Genomic DNA, 17,541 nt, shown 5'->3' with positions numbered 1-17,541 from the left:
GTTGGACCTTGGCCTTCAGCCGCCTGTAGAGCTGCTTTGCTGCTCCCAAGTTGGTTGTTGCTTTAGGTTCAGAAATGCCCTGCGCTTGCGGCTAATTAGCTCCTGGATCTCCTGGTCGTTCTCGTCAAACCAGTCCTGGTATTTCCTGGTTGAGTGACCGAGCATCACTTCACAGGTGCTGGTTATGGAGGCCTTGAGGGCAGACCAGGCGCTGTGGGCACTCCACGTCTCGGGGTCATCGAGGGTCGCCAGGTTGGCAGTGAGACGCTGTCTGTATAGGGCTTTCTTAGCTGGGTCTTTGAGTGCCCCAGTGTTGATTTTCCTGCAGCATTGTTTCTGTTGGCGTCACTGTTTTAGGGTTATATTGATGTTAATGACGGAGTGGATTAGGTGGTGGTCTGTCCAGCAGTCGTCGGCTCCTGTCATGGCGTGGGTAATGTGGACATCCTTGTGGTCCCTCGCTCAGACGATGACATAGTCGAGCAAATGCCAGTGTTTGGAGCGAGGGTGTTGCCACGATGCCTTGTACTTGTCCCTCTGACGGAACAAGGTGTTGGTGATGACAAGGTCATGTTCTAGGCATTTTGTCAGGAGCAGGGTACCGCTGGAGTTGGTTTTCCCTATCCCCTCCCTGCCGATCACGCCTCCCCAGAGGTCTGTGTCCTTGCTGACTCAGGCATTGAAGTCGCCGAGGAGGATCAATTTGTCGTCCGTAGGGACTCAGGACAGGAAATGTTCAAGGCTGGAGTAGAATTCCTCTTTGGCCTCACCTGTCGCGTGCAGTGTTGGGGCATATGCACTGATGACTGGCGTACTGATTCCAGGATAGGGTGAGCCAGAGAGTCGTGAGGCGTTTGCTAATCCCGCAGGGGGAGTCTCTGAGGCGGTCGACCAGCTCGTTCTTGATGGCGAAACCAACTCCGTGGAGACGCCATTCTTCAGCATTCACGGTAGAAGACACTAAAAAGCATCCCAATAATGGATAATCAAGGGGCTAAAGGGAGGGAGGAACTTAATACAATCACTATCACTAAAGAAGTAGTACTCGGTAAAATACTTGGATTAAAAGCGGACAAGTCCCCTGGACCTGTTCGCCTGCATCCTAAGGTACTTAAAGAAATGGCTGCAGAGATAGTGAGTGCATTGGTTGTAATCTACCAAATTTCCCTGCATTTTGGGGAGGTCCGAGCGGATTGAAAAACTGCAAATGTAATGCCCCAATCTAAAAAAGGAGACAGACAAAAAGTAGGAAACTATCATCATCATCATAGGCAGTCCCCGAAATCGAGGAAGAATTGCTTCCAGGCTTAACATGTGTTCTTAGGTGGCTGAACAGTCCAATACGAGAACCACAGTCTCTGTCAGAAGTGGGACAGACAGTGGGTTGAGGGAAGGGGTGGGTGGGACTGGTTTGCTGCACGCTCCTTCCGCTGCCTGCGCTTGATTTCTGCATGCTCTCGCCGATGAGACTCGAGGTGCTCAGCGCCCTCCCGGGTGCACTTCCTCCACTTAGGGCGGTATTTGGCCAAGGACTCCCAGTTGTCAGTGGGGATGTTGCACTTTATCAGGGAGGGTTTGAGGGTGTCCTTGTAACGGTTCCTCTGCCCACCTTTGAAGCAGGAAACTATAGACCAGTACTGAGAGAGTGCCGCACAGTCGGAGGGGCAGTACTGAGGGAGTGCCACACTGTCGGAGAGGCAGTGCTGAAGGAGCACTGTACTGTCGGAGGGCAGTACTGAGGGAGCGCCGCACTGTGGGAGGAGCAGTACTGAGGGAGCACCGCACTGTCGCAAGGGCAGTACTGAGTGAGCACCGCACTGTCGGAGGGCAGTACTGAGGGAGTGCTTCACTGTCGGAGGGGCAGTACTGAGGGAGTGCTTCACTGTCGGAGGGGCAGTACTGAGGGAGTGCTTCACTGTCGGAGGGGCAGTACTGAGGGAGCTCCACACTGTCGGAGGGCAGTGCTGAGGGAGCGGCGCACTGTCGGAGGGGCAGTACTGAGGGAGTGCCACACTGTCGGAGGGGCAGTACTGAGGGAACGTCGCACTGTTGGAGAGGCAGTGCAGAGGGAGCGCCGCACTGTCGGAGGGGCAGTACTAAAGGGAGCGCCGCACTGTCGGAGAGGCAGTGCTGAGGGAGCGCCGCACTGTCGGAGGGGCAGTGCTGAGGGAACGTCGCACTGTCGGAGAGGCAATGCTGAGGGAGCGCCGCACTGTCGGAGGGGCAGTGCTGAGGGAACGTGGCAATGTCGGAGAGGCAGTGCTGAGGGAGTGCCGCACTGTCGGAGGGGCAGTGCTGAGGGAGCGCCGCACTGTCAGAGAGGCAGTGTTGAGGGAGCGCCGCACTGTCGGAGGGGCAGTACTGAGGGAGCCCCGCACTGTCGGAGGGGCAGTACTAAAGGGAGCGCCGCACTGTCGGAGAGGCAGTGCTGAGGGAGCGCCGCACTGTCGGAGGGGCAGTGCTGAGGGAGCGCCGCACTGTCAGAGAGGCAGTGTTGAGGGAGCGCCGCACTGTCGGAGAGGCAGTGCTGAGGGAGCCCCGCACTGTCGGAGGGGCAGTGCTGAGGGAGTGCCGCACTGTCGGAGGGGCAGTACTGAGGGAGCCCCGCACTGTCAGAGAGGCAGTGCTGAGGGAGCGCCGCACTGTCAGAGAGGCAGTGCTGAGGGAGCGCCGCACTGTCGGAGGGGCAGTACTGAGGGAGCGCCGCACTGTCGGAGGGGCAGTACTGAGGGAGCGCCGCACTGTCGGAGGGGCAGTACTGAGGGAGCGCCGCACTGTCGGAGGGGCAGTACTGAGGGAGCGCCGCACTGTCAGAGAGGCAGTGCTGAGGGAGCGCCGCACTGTCAGAGAGGCAGTACTTCGGATAAGGAGGCGGGGCCACCATGTGACGCAAGGGCGGCGCAATAACGTCGGCGGTGACGCATGCTGTGACTCAGACTTTGCCCGGCGTTAGGCAACGAGAGAGAAGCCGGATCTGGACCCCGGCACCCACCCCGCGACAAACCGACCGGCACACACCGCACGCCGCACCGCAACCATGCCCCGAGGGAGTCGCAGCCGAGCCAGGTAAGGGCCGCCGGGCCGGGCCGGGCCGGGTGGGGTGGAGCGAGCCTCGGACATCTCCCTGAAGGGCAGGCCGAGGTCACAGCTCGGGCCCAGGCCGAGGCCGCGCCATTCACCGGGGCACGGGGCAGCCCCCCCCCCCCCCCAACACAATCACTGCCCCCCCCCACACACTGCCCCCCCCCCAACACAATCACTGCCCCCCCCCCACACAATCACTGCCCCCCCCCAACACAATCACTGCCCCCCCCCACACACTGCCCCCCCCCCCCACACACTGCCCCCCCCCAACACAATCACTGCCCCCCCCCCAACACAATCACTGCCCCCCCCCACACACTGCCCCCCCCCCCCCACACACTGCCCCCCCCCAACACAATCACTGCCCCCCCACACACTGCCCCCCCCCACACACTGCCCCCCCCCACACACTGCCCCCCCCCACACACTGCCCCCCCCCACACAATCACTGCCCCCCCACACACTGCCCCCCCCCACACACTGCCCCCCCCCACACACTGCCCCCCCCCAACACAATCACTGCCCCCCCAACACAATCACTGCCCTCCCCAACACAATCACTGCCCCCCCCCAACACAATCACTGCCCCCCACACACATTGCCCCCCCCCCCAACACAATCACTGCCCCCCACACACACTGCCCCCCCCCAACACAATCACTGTCCCCCACACACACTGCCCCCCCCCCAACACAATCACTGCCCCCCCCAACACAATCACTGCCCCCCAACACTATCACTGCCCCCCCAACACAATCACTGCCCCCCCAACACAATCACTGCCCCCCACGCACACTGCCCCCCACGCTCACTGCCCTCCCCCCCCCAACACACTCACTGTCCGTCCCCCCCCTCCCCCACGCACTGCACCCAATGCTCAGTAACAGATTGTTGTTTATGTTGCAGCCGCCCAGCTCCACCACGTGCCTCCGTCCCTGCTCGCCCCCCACCAGCAGCAGTCGCTCCTGTCCCACCCCAGCCCCAGCAGCCCGGCCTGATGGCACAGATGGCCACCACGGCAGCAGGAGTGGCGGTGGGCTCGGCCGTGGGTCACATGATGGGGAGCGCACTGACCGGGGCCTTCAGCGGAGGGAGCAGCTCTGAGCCCGCCAAGGCAGACGTCACCTACCAGGTACGGGGGAGGCCGAGGAGATGGGGGAGGGAGTGGGGATGGGGGGTGGGGTGTGGTACCAAGGGTGATGGACTTCAATTATGTGGGGAGACTGGAGATGGGGTTGTTCTCTTGGAGCAGAGGAGATTTGATGGAGGTGTTCGAGTAAAGAAAAAAAAAACGTTTCCATTGTCAGAGGGGCCTGTAACCAGAGGACATAGATTTAAGAACATAAGAATTAGGAGCAGGAGTGGGCCCATGGCTGATCATCGACTTCAACTCCACTTTCCTGCCCGGTCTCCATATCCATTGATTTCCCCATGCGTCCAAAGATCTCTGTCTCCGCCCTGAATATATTCAGAGACTCAGCATCCACAGCTCTTTGGGGCAGAGAATTCCAAAGATTCGCAATCCTCTGAGTGAAGAAATTCCTCCTCTCGGTCTTAAATGGCCGACCCCTTATCCTGAGACTGTGCCCCCTGGTTCTGGACTCCCCAGCCTGGGGGAAACAACCTCAGCATCTACCCTGTCAACTCCCCTTCAGAATCTTGCATCTATCAATGAGATCACCTCTCATTCTTCTAAACCCCAGAGTGTATAGGCTCAATCTCTCCTCATAGGACAGCCCCCTCATCCCAGGAATCAGTCTGGTGGACCTCCGTTGCACCGTCTCCAAGGCAAGCACAGGTAAAATGTCTGAAATCCGGGATCCTTGGGCCCGACCGAGTCTGTGCCGGATTTCGGACCTCGCCAATCCCAGCGATGCATTTTTTAACCGGTTTCCTCGTCCCTCACTGCCCGGTGTCGCCATCTTGGTGTCTTAAAAATGTCCGGTTTTCGGAATTCCGTATTCGGGATGTTGGACAAGTATATCCTTCCTTAGATAAGGAGACCAAAGCTGTGCACAGTACTCCAGCTGTGGTCTCACCAGGGCCTGTACAGTTGTAGCAAGACTTCCTTACTCTTATACTCCGATAACATGCCATTTGCCTTCCTTATTGCTTGCTTTACCTGCATGCTCGCTTTCTGTGTTTCCTGCACAAGGACCCCCAAATCTCTCAACACCAACATTTAAACGTTTCTCACCATTTAAAAAACATTCTGTTTTTCTATTCTTCCTACCAAAGTGAGTAACCTCACATTTCCCCACATTATATTCCATCTGTCACCTCACTGCCCACTCACTCAGTCTATCTATATCCCTTTACAGACGCTTTGTGTTCTCCTCACTGCTTACTGTCCCACATTAAGTCCTTAGGTCCTTCATTGAAACACCTGTGAACTTCTAGACGTAGAAGCAAGTCATCTTCAATTCGAGGGACTGCCTATGATGATGTCCCACATAGCTTTGTATTATCCGCAGACTTGGATACATTGCACTCGGTCCCTTCATCGAGGTCATTAGTATAATTGTCACTAGCTGACGCACTTGCGGCACCCCACTAGTTACAGCCTGCCAACCTGAAAAAGACCCGTTTATCCCGATTCTCCATTTTCTGTCCATTAACCATCCTTTATCCATGCTACTATATTACCCCCAACCCCATGAGCCCTTACCTTTTATGTGACACCTTATCGAACGCCTTTTGGAAATTCAAATATACTCATCATAGGTGGTGCCTCGTATCAAGGATGACTTGCTTCCACGCCAAAAAGGGACGAGTTCACAGGTGTTTTAAGCCCTATCTACAGCCCTAGTTAATTCGATTCGCCAGGACGCTGGTCCCAGCCCGGTTGAAGTGAAGCCCGTCCCGACAGAACAGTTCTCTCTTTCCCCAGTACTGGTGCCAGTGCCCACTGTATTAAAACCCCTTCCTCCCACACCTCTCTCTGAGCTATGCATTTAACTCTCTGATTTACTTGACCCTATGCCAATTTGCACGTGACTCGGGTATTAATCCAGAGATTATTACCCTTGAGGTTCTGCTTATTAATTTGGACCCTAGCTCCTCAAACTCCCTCAGCAGAACCTTATTCTTAGTTCAGCCTATGTCATTGGTTCCTACACTGACCACAACAACTGGATCCTCCCCTTCCCACTCCAAATTCTTCCCCAGCCGCGAGGAAGTATCCTTAACCCTGGCACCGGGAAGGTAACACAGCCTTCAGGACTCACTTTCACAGCTGCAGCGAACAGTATCGATCCCCCTTGCTATACTGTCGCCTATCACTGCCACACTTGGATGGCTCCCTGTACCACGGTGCCATGGTCAGTTTGCCCAAACTCCCTGCAGTCCTTTTCCTCACCCATACAGACAGCAAGTACCTTATACCCGTTGGGCAGGGTCAAGGGCTGAGGCTCCTCCATCACTATATCCTGGGTCCCCATACCTTCCTGTCCCTGACCATTGATGAACTCGACAGTACTATTGAATCTAAGGGGTGTGACTGCCTCCTGGAGCAAAGTGTCCAGGTAACTCTCCCCCTCCCTGATCAGTGCAATGTCTGCAGCTCGTGCTCCAACAACTCTGAGCCGAAGTTCCTCGAGCTGCAGACACTTACTGCAGATGTGGTCACTGGGGATCGCGATGCTCTCCACCAACTCCCACATGCTGCAGTTACAGCACACCACCTGCCTGGCCCCCTCTAACCTTGTTTTACATATGAATTAATTGGTTCAAGCTTTTATTCAATCGATATTTTAGTTTTATTTATTTTATCTAGTACGAGCAAGTTACAGCTCCTCAGCTCTTAATTTAACCCCCTTCCCTAACTTAGAGAGCACAAAAAAAGCTAATACACACCAACCAATCACCGACCTGCTCTCCTGTGATGTCATGCTTTGATTACTTTTTCTTGTTTTTGATTCAGAGCCTCCCCGCTGTCACTGGGTTAATTCAGGCCCCGCTCTCGGACCACTCATTACCCACTGTCACTGTCACTGGGTTAATTCAGGCCCCGCTCTCGGACCACTCATTACCCACTGTCACTGTCACTGGATTAATTCAGGCCCCGCTCTCGGACCACTCATTACCCACTGTCACTGTCACTGGGTTAATTCAGGCCCCGCTCTCGGACCACTCATTGCCCTCTGTCACTGTCACTGGGTTAATTCAGACCCCTCTCTCGGATCACTCATTACCCTCTGTCACTGTCACTGGGTTAATTCAGACCCCTCTCTCGGACCACTCATTACCCACTGTCACTGTCACTGGGTTAATTCAGGCCCCTCTCTCGGACCACTCATTACCCACTGTCACTGTCACTGGGTTAATTCAGGCCCCGCTCTCGGACCACTCATTGCCCTCTGTCACTGTCACTGGGTTAATTCAGACCCCGCTCTCGGACCACTCATTACCCTCTGTCACTGGGTTAATTCAGGCCCCTCTCTCGGACCACTCATTACCCTCTGTCACTGTCACTAGGTTAATTCAGGCCCCTCTCTCGAGCCGCTCATTACCCTCTGTCACTGTCACTGGGTTAATTCAGACCCCTCTCTCGGACCACTCATTACCCTCTGTCACTGTCACTGGGTTAATTCAGGCCCCTCTCTCGAGCCGCTCATTACCCTCTGTCACTGTCACTGGGTTAATTCAGGCCCCTCTCTCGGACCACTCATTACCCTCTGTCACTGTCACTGGGTTAATTCAGGCCCCTCTCTCGGACCACTCATTACCCACTGTCACTGTCACTGGGTTAATTCAGACCCCTCTCTCGGACTGCTCATTAACCTCTGTCACTGTCACTGGCTTAATTCAGGCCCCTCTCTCGGGCTACTCATTACCCTCTGTCACTGTCACTGGGTTAATTCAGGCCCCTCTCTCGGACCACTCATTACCCTCTGTCACTGTCACTGGGTTAATTCAGGCCCCGCTCTCGGACCACTCATTACCCACTGTCACTGTCACTGGGTTAATTCAGGCCCCTCTCTCGGACCACTCATTACCCACTGTCACTGTCACTGGGTTAATTCAGGCCCCGCTCTCGGACCACTCATTGCCCTCTGTCACTGTCACTGGGTTAATTCAGACCCCGCTCTCGGACCACTCATTACCCTCTGTCACTGGGTTAATTCAGGCCCCTCTCTCGGGCCACTCATTACCCTCTGTCACTGTCACTGGGTTAATTCAGGCCCCTCTCTCGGACCACTCATTACCCTCTGTCACTGTCACTAGGTTAATTCAGGCCCCTCTCTCGAGCCGCTCATTACCCTCTGTCACTGTCACTGGGTTAATTCAGACCCCTCTCTCGGACCACTCATTACCCTCTGTCACTGTCACTGGGTTAATTCAGGCCCCTCTCTCGAGCCGCTCATTACCCTCTGTCACTGTCACTGGGTTAATTCAGGCCCCTCTCTCGGACCACTCATTACCCTCTGTCACTGTCACTGGGTTAATTCAGGCCCCTCTCTCGGACCACTCATTACCCACTGTCACTGTCACTGGGTTAATTCAGACCCCTCTCTCGGACTGCTCATTAACCTCTGTCACTGTCACTGGGTTAATTCAGGCCCCTCTCTCGGACCACTCATTACCCACTGTCACTGTCACTGGGTTAATTCAGGCCCCTCTCTCGGACCACTCATTACCCACTGTCACTGTCACTGGGTTAATTCAGGCCCCTCTCTCGGACCACTCATTACCCACTGTCACTGGGTTAATTCAGTCCCCTCTCTCGGACCACTCTTTACCCACTGTCACTGGCTTAATTCAGGCCCCTCTCTCGGGCTACTCATTACCCTCTGTCACTGTCACTGGGTTAATTCAGGCCCCTCTCTCGGACCACTCATTACCCTCTGTCACTGTCACTGGCTTAATTCAGACCCCTCTCTCGAGCCGCTCATTACCCTCTGTCACTGTCACTGGGTTAATTCAGGCCCCTCTCTCGGACCACTCATTACCCACTGTCACTGTCACTGGGTTAATTCAGGCCCCGCTCTCGGACCACTCATTGCCCTCTGTCACTGTCACTGGGTTAATTCAGGCCCCTCTCTCGGACCACTCATTACCCTCTGTCACTGTCACTGGGTTAATTCAGACCCCTCACTCGGACCACTCATTACCCTCTGTCACTGTCACTGGGTTAATTCAGGCCCCTCTCTCGGACCACTCATTACCCTCTGTCACTGTCACTGGGTTAATTCAGGCCCCTCTCTCGGACCGCTCATTACCCACTGTCACTGTCACTGGGTTAATTCAGGCCCCTGTCTCGGGCCACTCATTACCCTCTGTCCCTGTCACTGGGTTAATTCAGGCCCCTCTCTCGGACCGCTCATTACCCTCTGTCACTGTCACTGGGTTAATTCAGGCCCCGCTCTCGGACCACTCATTACCCACTGTCACTGTCACTGGGTTAATTCAGTCCCCTCTCTCGGGCCACTCATTACCCACTGTCACTGTCACTGGGTTAATTCAGGCCCCGCTCTCGGACCGCTCATTACCCTCTGTCACTGTCACTGGGTTAATTCAGACCCCTCTCTCGGACCACTCATTACCCTCTGTCACTGTCACTGGGTTAATTCAGGTCCCTCTCTCGGACTACTCATTACCCACTGTCACTGTCACTGGGTTAATTCAGGCCCCGCTCTCGGACCGCTCATTACCCTCTGTCACTGTCACTGAGTTAATTCAGGCCCCTCTCTCGGACCACTCATTACCCACTGTCACTGTCACTGGGTTAATTCAGGCCCCTCTCTCGGACCACTCATTACCCACTGTCACTGTCACTGTCACTGGGTTAATTCAGGCCCCGCTCTCGGACCGCTCATTACCCACTGTCACTGTCACTGGGTTAATTCAGGCCCCGCTCTCGGACCACTCATTACCCTCTGTCACTGTCACTGGGTTAATTCAGGCCCCTCTCTCGGGCCACTCATTACCCACTGTCACTGTCACTGGGTTAATTCAGACCCCTCTCTCGGACCGCTCATTACCCTCTGTCACTGTCACTGGGTTAATTCAGACCCCTCTCTCGGACCACTCATTACCCACTGTCACTGTCACTGGGTTAATTCAGACCCCTCTCTCGGACCACTCATTACCCTCTGTCACTGTCACTGCTTAATGTGATTTAAGGTGATTGACAAAAGAACTAGAGATGACAATGTATTTTTTTGCAGTGACTTGCTGTGATCTGGATCGCACTGCCTGAAAGGGTGGTGGAAGCAGATTCAGTAATCATTTTTAAAAGGGAATTGGATGGATACTTGAAGAGGAAACATTTACTGGGCTATGGGGAAAGTGCAGGGAAGTGGGATTAATTGGATAGCTCTACCACAGAGCTAGCACTGGCATGATGGGCCAAATGGTCTCCTGTGCTGTATCATTCTACGGTTAGAACCGAAAGCAAACAAACCTGAGTTGTGAAGCTGTGGAATTCAATTCTAGGGTTAGTGGTCGAGGCACAAACTCATCCTTCAAGATCAGTTTGGATAGGTGCATGAAGAAAAAGCCGATGAAGTGAATGTGGTGTTGTGGGAGGAAAGGCACCAACAGATCCGTGGGGCTGACCAGCCCATTTCAGCCGTCCAGCGCGATGTAATACTTTGCTCTGACAGTTGGTCTTTGATCCTGTAGGAGCCCCCAATGGCAGCCCCTCCAGCCCAGCCACAGGCCCAGCAGAACTGGCCCTGCCAGTTTGAGATGCGGCAGTTCCTGGAGTGCGCCCAGAACCAGCATGACCTGACACTCTGCGATGGTTTCAACGAGGTGTTGAAACAATGCAAATCTTCACATGGTAAGTGGGAAATGTTCAGAACTGCTGTTGGTTTTAATGTGTTTATATATGACTGTGATTACCCCTTCCCTGTGGCACAGCATGTAAATGCACGGCCTGTAGTGGTACCGGACCCCAACAGACCAGCGAGTACCTGGTCAGTGCTGCATTGTCAGCCGAACTCGCTACTCCACAATTTTCAGCTGGAGCCCACCATGGTTATAGCTACTGACTGTAAACTGACCCCCTGCAGGAAAGGACATGAAAATAAATTGGTGCTGTGTGAGCCTGCACATAGGAGGGAGGGAGGGAGGGAAGAGTGGGATGGAGAGGGAGGAGGGAAGAGTGGGATGGAGAGGGAGGCAGGAGTGGGGTGGGGGTGTAAGAGTGGGAACAGGAGCAGGTGGGTGTGAATACTGCCCCCCCCCCCCCCCCCCCCGCTGCTGATGATGTCAGTAATGGCGACACAGCCCATTTTGGCTGAAATGAGCCCCTGTCCCCTGGGGTGGGATTACACCTCTTGTAATTCTTGTGATCTCTTTTTACCAGGTGTATCCTGAAGTGGGCGCTGCTAATTGGAGCCGACGATGTGAGGAGCAGAAACGGGAATGCGATGACCCCAATCGTGCCCCTGTGGTGATTTTAGTGAAATAGCAGAGACCTCAATAGTGTACAGTCACTAGATGTTAATAAAATCTCCTTGTGTGATTTGGCTCTGCCTCTGCTTATAAGCTGGGAAGTGGATGGGAATCACTATAATTCCGAGCAGGGTCTCGGGTTGCCATGTGGTTACTCATGTTCTGGTTTGGGACTGGGTACCATTTACCTGTGTTTGCTATAGATCATTACATTGCATTGTAATGTGGAGAGACTGAAGAGGCTGGGGTGGTTCTCAAAGCAGAGATTTGATGGAGGTGTTAAAAATGAATGGTTTTGATAGAGTTTAAAAAATAAACTGTTTCCAGTGGCAGAAGGATCGTCAAATCATAAAAATTTACAGCATGGAAGGAGTCCATTCAGCCCATCGTGTCCGCGCCAGCTGAAAGCTATCCAGGAAAATCCCACTTTCCAGCTCTCAGTCCGTAGCCCTGCAGGTCCAGGTACATTTTAAATGCCGCTGCCACCCTTTCAGGCAGTGAGTTCCAGACCCCCACCACCCTCTGGGTGAAGAAAGTTCACCGCTCCCCTCTAATCCTTCTACCACTGACTTTAAATCATTGACCCCTCTGTCAGTTGTCAAAGGACACTAATTTAAGGTCATTGGCAAAAAAGAGGAGAGATAAGAAAACGTGTTTAACACAGCAAGTTGTGATCTGGATCGCACTCCCTGAAAGGATGATGGCAGCTGATTCAATAGTAACATTAGCAGAGGATTGGATAAATACTGGAGAGGGGGGGGGAGTTACAGGGCTGTGGGGGAAGACCAGGCGTGGTACTACCAAAGAGCTGCTCACAGGCAGCATAGGCAAGATGGCCACCTGTTTACCACACACCAACAGGCCATTCATCCCACCTTGCCTCATCTCCACCTGAAGCCATATCTGTCTATTCCTTACTCATGTACTTCTCTGCTATTCGCCTCAAACTCTTTGTGGCATCGAGTTCCACATTCTCCCCATTCTGTGTAAAGACCTTCTCCTGAATTCTCTCTTGGATTTATTAATCACAATCTTATATTTATGGCCATGAGTTCTGGTCTCCCCCACAAGTGGAACCATTTCTATGTCTACCTTGTCAAAGCCCCTTTCATAATCTTCGACCTTTTATTACATCACCTCAGTCTTTTCTAGAAAAATGAGCCCAGCCTGTTCAGTCTATCCTGATGGTTATAATGTCTCAGCTCTGGTATTGTCCTTGCAAATACATAAGAATTGGGAACAGGAGTAGGCCATTCAACAAGATCATGGCTGATCTGGCCGTGGACTCCGCTCCAATTACCCGCCCGCTCCCCATAACCCTTAATTCCCTTACTGGTTAAAAATCTATCTATCTGTGATTTGAATACATTCAATGAGCCAGCCTCAACTGCTTCCTTGGGCAGAGAATTCCACAGATTCACAACCCTCTGGGAGACGAAATTCCGTCTCAACTCGGTTTTAAATTGGCTCTGCCGTATTTTGAGGCTGTGCCCTCTAGTTCTAGTCTCCCCGACCAGTGGAAACAACCTCTCTGCCTCTATCTTGTCTATCCCTTTCATTATTTTAAATGTTTCTATAAGATCACCCCTCATCCGTCTGAACTCCAACGAGTAAAGACCCAGTCTACTCAATCTATCATCATAAGGTAACCCCCTCATCTCCGGAATCAGCCGAGTGAATCGTCTCTGTACCCGCTCCAAAGCTAGTATATCCTTCCTTAAGTAAGGTGACCAAAACGCAGTACTCCAGGTGCGGCCTCACCAATACCCTATACAGTTGCAGCAGGACCTCCCTGCTTTTGTACTCCATCCCTCTCACAATGAAAGTCAACATTCCATTCGCCTTCCTGATTACCTGCTGCACCTGCAAACTAACTTTTTGGGATTCATCCCCAGGTCCCTCTGCACCGCAGCATGTTGTAATTTCTCCCCATTCAAATAATATTCCCTTTTACTTTTTTTTCCCCAAGGTGGATGACCTCACATTTTCCGACATTGTATTCCATCTGCCAAACCTTAGCCCATTCGCTTAACCAATCTAAATCTCTTTGTAGCCTCTCTGTGTCCTCTACACAACCCGCTTTCCACTAATCTTTGTGTAATCTGCAAATTTTGTTACACTACACTCTGTCCCCTCTTCCAGGTCATCTATGTATATTGTAAACAGTTGTGGTCCCAGCACCGATCCCTGTGGCACACCACTAACCACCGATTTCCAACCCGAAAAGGACCCATTTATCCCGACTCTTTGCTTAGCCAGCCAATTCTCTATCCATGCTAATACATTTCCTCTGACTCCGCGTACCTTTATCTTCTGCAGTAAACTTTTGTGTGGCACCTTATCGAATGCCTTTTGGAAATCTAAATACACCACATCCATCGGTACACCTCTATCCACCATGCTCGTTATATCCTCAAAGAATTCCAGTAAATTAATTAAACATGATTTCCCCTTCATGAATCCATGTTGCGTCTGCTTGATTGCACTATTCCTATCCAGATGTCCCGCTATTTCTTCCTTAATGATAGCTTCAAGCATTTTCCCCACTACAGATGTTAAACTAACCGGCTTATAGTTACCTGCTTTTTGTCTGCCCCCTTTTTTAAACAGAGGCGTTACATTAGCTGCTTTCCAATCCGATGGTACCTCCTCAGAGTCCAGAGAATTTTGGTAGATTATAACGAATGTATCTGCTATAACTTCCACCATCTCTTTTAATACCCTGGGATGCATTTCATCAGGACCAGGGGATTTGTTTATCTTGAGTCCCATTAGCCTGTCCAGCACTACCCCCCCTAGTGATAGTGATTGTCTCAAGGTCCTCCCTTCCCACATTCCTGTGACCAGCAATTTTTGGCATGGTTTTTGTGTCTTCCACTGTGAAGACCGAAGCAAAATAATTGTTTAAGGTCTTAGCCATTTCCACATTTCCCATTATTAAATCCCCCTTCTCATCTTCTAAGGGACCAACATTTACTTGAGGTACAGGCCAGGCAACGCATGTAAAGTGTATGTTCCGGGTCCTCTCTTGAGTGTTGATGGAACAAGCTGCTCTCTGATTCACAAACTATGCTGTGTGTGAGGGACCCTGGGACAGTGGCCACATTGGCAATCTCTCCCATCTGCTCTTTGCCAGCTTGCTGTCCCACTCACTCCTGACTTTCCTGTCACTGTGCACTGGGGCGAGATTGATTTCGGGGGATACTTTACCACAAGCTCGGGTTTCATTCCTGGTCTGGTGAGAGTTAGTTGGCTACAGTTGGGTTGGTAACACTTAAATCAGACTCGGACACCCAGCCCCTCCCACAGACACACACTTTACCATCCGCAATGTGGCTCTTAGCTGCGGTTATTAATGCTCGCTGCTCGGGTCCTTGCACAGAATTTTATTTTCAAACAGTTTCCATTATATTCAGAAAGCTTTATATGTGACTCTGGAGTTCCTTTTAGCCCCGAAGGGTGATTTGTTTTTGGAGGGTGGGATGACAACAACCTCCTTGGGTTGGGTTTTCTTCGCTGTCGACTCCTTCCTGTCCTGGGGATTGGACAACTTCCAGAGCTGGTCTGAAAACAAGCAACAGGGTCAGCGGTGGCAGCAGCAAAGAACAGGACCTAGTTACCCACCCCCCGAGCACACACTAATCCCCACCACCCCCCCGGTACAATACCGCCACCCCTCCCCCCGGGAACACTAAACCCGCCCCCCTCCCCCAGGTATACTCCCCTCTCCTCCCGCCTCCCCCTCCCCCAGGTACATTAATCTCCCCCCTCCCCCAGATATACGCCCCCAGGGGTACACGAACCCCCGCCCCCCCCCAGGTACACTACCCGCCTCCCCCTCCCCCAGGGGTACACTAATCTCTCCCCCAGGCACACTAATCTCCCCCACCCCTCCCCCAGATACACTAACCCCACACCTCCCAGATACACTAACCCCACACCTCCCAGATACACTAACCCCACACCTCCCAGATACACTAACCCCTCCCCCAGGTACACTAACCCTCCCCAAGGTACACGAACCCCCCACCCCTCCCCCAGGTACACGAACCCCCCACCCCTCCCCCAGGTACACTAAACCCCCCCCTCCCCCAGGTACACTAACCCCCCCACCGGTACACGAACCGCCCCCACAGGTACACCATACCCTCCCTCCCCCAGGTACACTAAACCCCCCCCCCTCCACCAGGAGTAACCAACCTCCCCCCCCTACACTAACACCCCCCCCCCCCCCCCAGAGGTACACTAACCCCCCCTCTCCCCATGTACACCAACCTCCCCCAGTACACTAACCTCCCCCAGGTACACTAACCGCCCCCTCCCCGTGTACACTAATCCCCTCTCCCCCAGGTACATTAACTCCCCCCTCTCCCCCAGTACACTAACACTCCCCCAGGGGTACACTAACCTCCCCCCTCCCCCAGGTACACTAACCCCCCACTACACTCACTTACCTGCCAGGATGGGATGCCAGCGCTCATGATTCTTCAACATGGATTCATATTTGAAGCCCTCACAATCATCGTCTTCTAAAATATACACAACAAACGCGCGTGCCAAATAAACACATCAAGTAAATATGTCAAATACAAGCGTCAAAGACACACACCCATGTGAATCAGACACTGTCCTTTTCACGCGGGGATTTAAGTAACAGGAGTGGGCCAGTGGGCCCCTCGAGCCTGCTCCACCATTCAATAAGATCATAGAAACATTGAAACATAGAAAATAGGTGCAGGAGTAGGCCATTCGGCCCTTCTAGTCTGCACCGCCATTCAATGAGTTCATGGCTGAACATGCAACTTCAGTACCCCATTCCTGCTTTCTCGCCATACCCCTTGATCCCCCTCGTAATCATGAACAATCTTCGGCCTCAACTCCACTTTCTCGCCATCCCCATGTCCCTTGATTCCCCTCGTGCCCAAACAATGTATTGATCTCAGCCCTGAATATACTCAACGATTCAGCATCCACAGCCTTCTGGGGCAGAAAATTCCAAAGATTCACAACCCTCTGAGTGAAGAAATTTCTCCTCATGTCAGTCTTACATCGTTGACTCCTTATCCTGAGACTGTGACCCCTGGTTCTAGACTCTCCGGCCGGTTGGGACACTGGGTCACACACTGACCTTTCACACTTTGGGACAGTTGGACATTGACCCCCGGCCCAGTGCTCACCTCTCACCCTGCCAGTATAGGCAGAGATTGAGTTATAGCTGAGTGTTGATTCAGCCAGGGTGTCTGGCGGTTTTCCCATTGACCGCAGTGTGTATGGCTCCCTTGTTCCAGTGCTGATGGGTGAACTCTACTCCAAACATTCTTGCTGCGATATCCCAAGCCCATTATCTGGATTGATTGATGATAGAACAGGCTCTGCATTTACTCACTCGTCACTTTGATGAGAATATATCTCCGACGCTCCTTCAGGACGTTGCTGGCAAGTTCCAGGGAATTTGGTCGCTCACTGAGATTCATCAGGTTCCCACACTCATCCATCAGGTCGATGCAAGCTGGAAACGATGAAAGGGGAAGAAATCTGAGATTGCACCGCAATTTACGCCTCCTTTCTGCACTCGCCACCCGAGGGCAGTAACTACAATTCCACGGATGCCTGAATCAGTGGGTAACACTCTCGCCTCTGAGTCAGAAGGTTGTGGGTTCAAGTCCCACTCCAGGAATTGAGCACAAAATCCAGGCTGACACTGCAGTGCAGTGCTGAGGAAGCGCTGCACTGCGGGAGGTGCCCTCTTTCGGATGAGACGTTAAACCGAGGTCCCGTCTGCCCTCTCAGGTGGATGTAAAAGATCCCGTGGCACTATTTTGAAGAAAAGCAGGGCAGTTTTCTCTGGTGTCCTGCCCAGTATTTATCCCTCAATCGTTATCACTAAAAACAGATTATCTGGTCATTATCACATTGCTATTTGTGGGAGCTTGTTGTGCGCAAATTGGCTGCCGCGTTTCCTTCGTCATAGGCAGTCCCTTGAAATCGAGGAAGACTTGCTTCCACTCTAAAAGTGAGTTCTCAGGTGGCTGAACAGTCCAATATGGGAATTAC

General features: G+C 52.9%; 2 protein-coding genes across 2 annotated transcripts in view; one reads left to right on the top strand and one right to left on the bottom strand.

Annotated features, from left to right (window-relative positions):
• Positions 1-2,895: 2,895 nt before the first annotated feature.
• Positions 2,896-11,557, top strand: chchd10 (coiled-coil-helix-coiled-coil-helix domain containing 10). Its single transcript, XM_070872747.1, has 4 exons — positions 2,896-3,066; positions 3,991-4,216; positions 10,711-10,870; positions 11,399-11,557. The coding sequence occupies exons 1-4, from the start codon at positions 3,038-3,040 to the stop codon at positions 11,407-11,409; spliced, it is 426 nt and encodes a 141-aa protein (XP_070728848.1). The 5' UTR covers positions 2,896-3,037; the 3' UTR covers positions 11,410-11,557.
• Positions 11,558-14,899: 3,342 nt separating this feature from the next.
• Positions 14,900-17,541, bottom strand: part of LOC139250247 (uncharacterized protein C22orf15-like) — a 347,512-nt gene continuing 344,870 nt past the window's right edge. Inside the window, exons 3-5 of the mRNA XM_070872746.1 lie at positions 16,874-16,996; positions 15,942-16,016; positions 14,900-15,051 (exon numbers count right to left, since the gene is read on the bottom strand). Coding sequence (XP_070728847.1) covers positions 14,900-15,051; positions 15,942-16,016; positions 16,874-16,982 — 336 coding nt within the window. The 5' untranslated portion in view covers positions 16,983-16,996. The remainder of the gene's footprint in view (positions 15,052-15,941; positions 16,017-16,873; positions 16,997-17,541) is intronic.

This window comes from Pristiophorus japonicus, unplaced genomic scaffold (assembly GCF_044704955.1).
Source record: "Pristiophorus japonicus isolate sPriJap1 unplaced genomic scaffold, sPriJap1.hap1 HAP1_SCAFFOLD_358, whole genome shotgun sequence".
Taxonomy (NCBI): Eukaryota; Metazoa; Chordata; class Chondrichthyes; family Pristiophoridae; genus Pristiophorus; species Pristiophorus japonicus.
Note: the sequence above shows the minus strand (reverse complement) of the source record. Positions and strands in the feature narration are given on the sequence as shown.

Bases quoted from the DNA above. Each gene is read 5' to 3' on its own strand.
- chchd10 (XM_070872747.1), top strand. From the start codon at position 3,038: ATGCCCCGAGGGAGTCGCAGCCGAGCCAG. The intron at 3,067-3,990 runs GTAAGGGCCGCC...TTTATGTTGCAG, and splicing joins GGGAGTCGCAGCCGAGCCAG to CCGCCCAGCTCCACCACGTG. The intron at 4,217-10,710 runs GTACGGGGGAGG...TTGATCCTGTAG, and splicing joins AGGCAGACGTCACCTACCAG to GAGCCCCCAATGGCAGCCCC.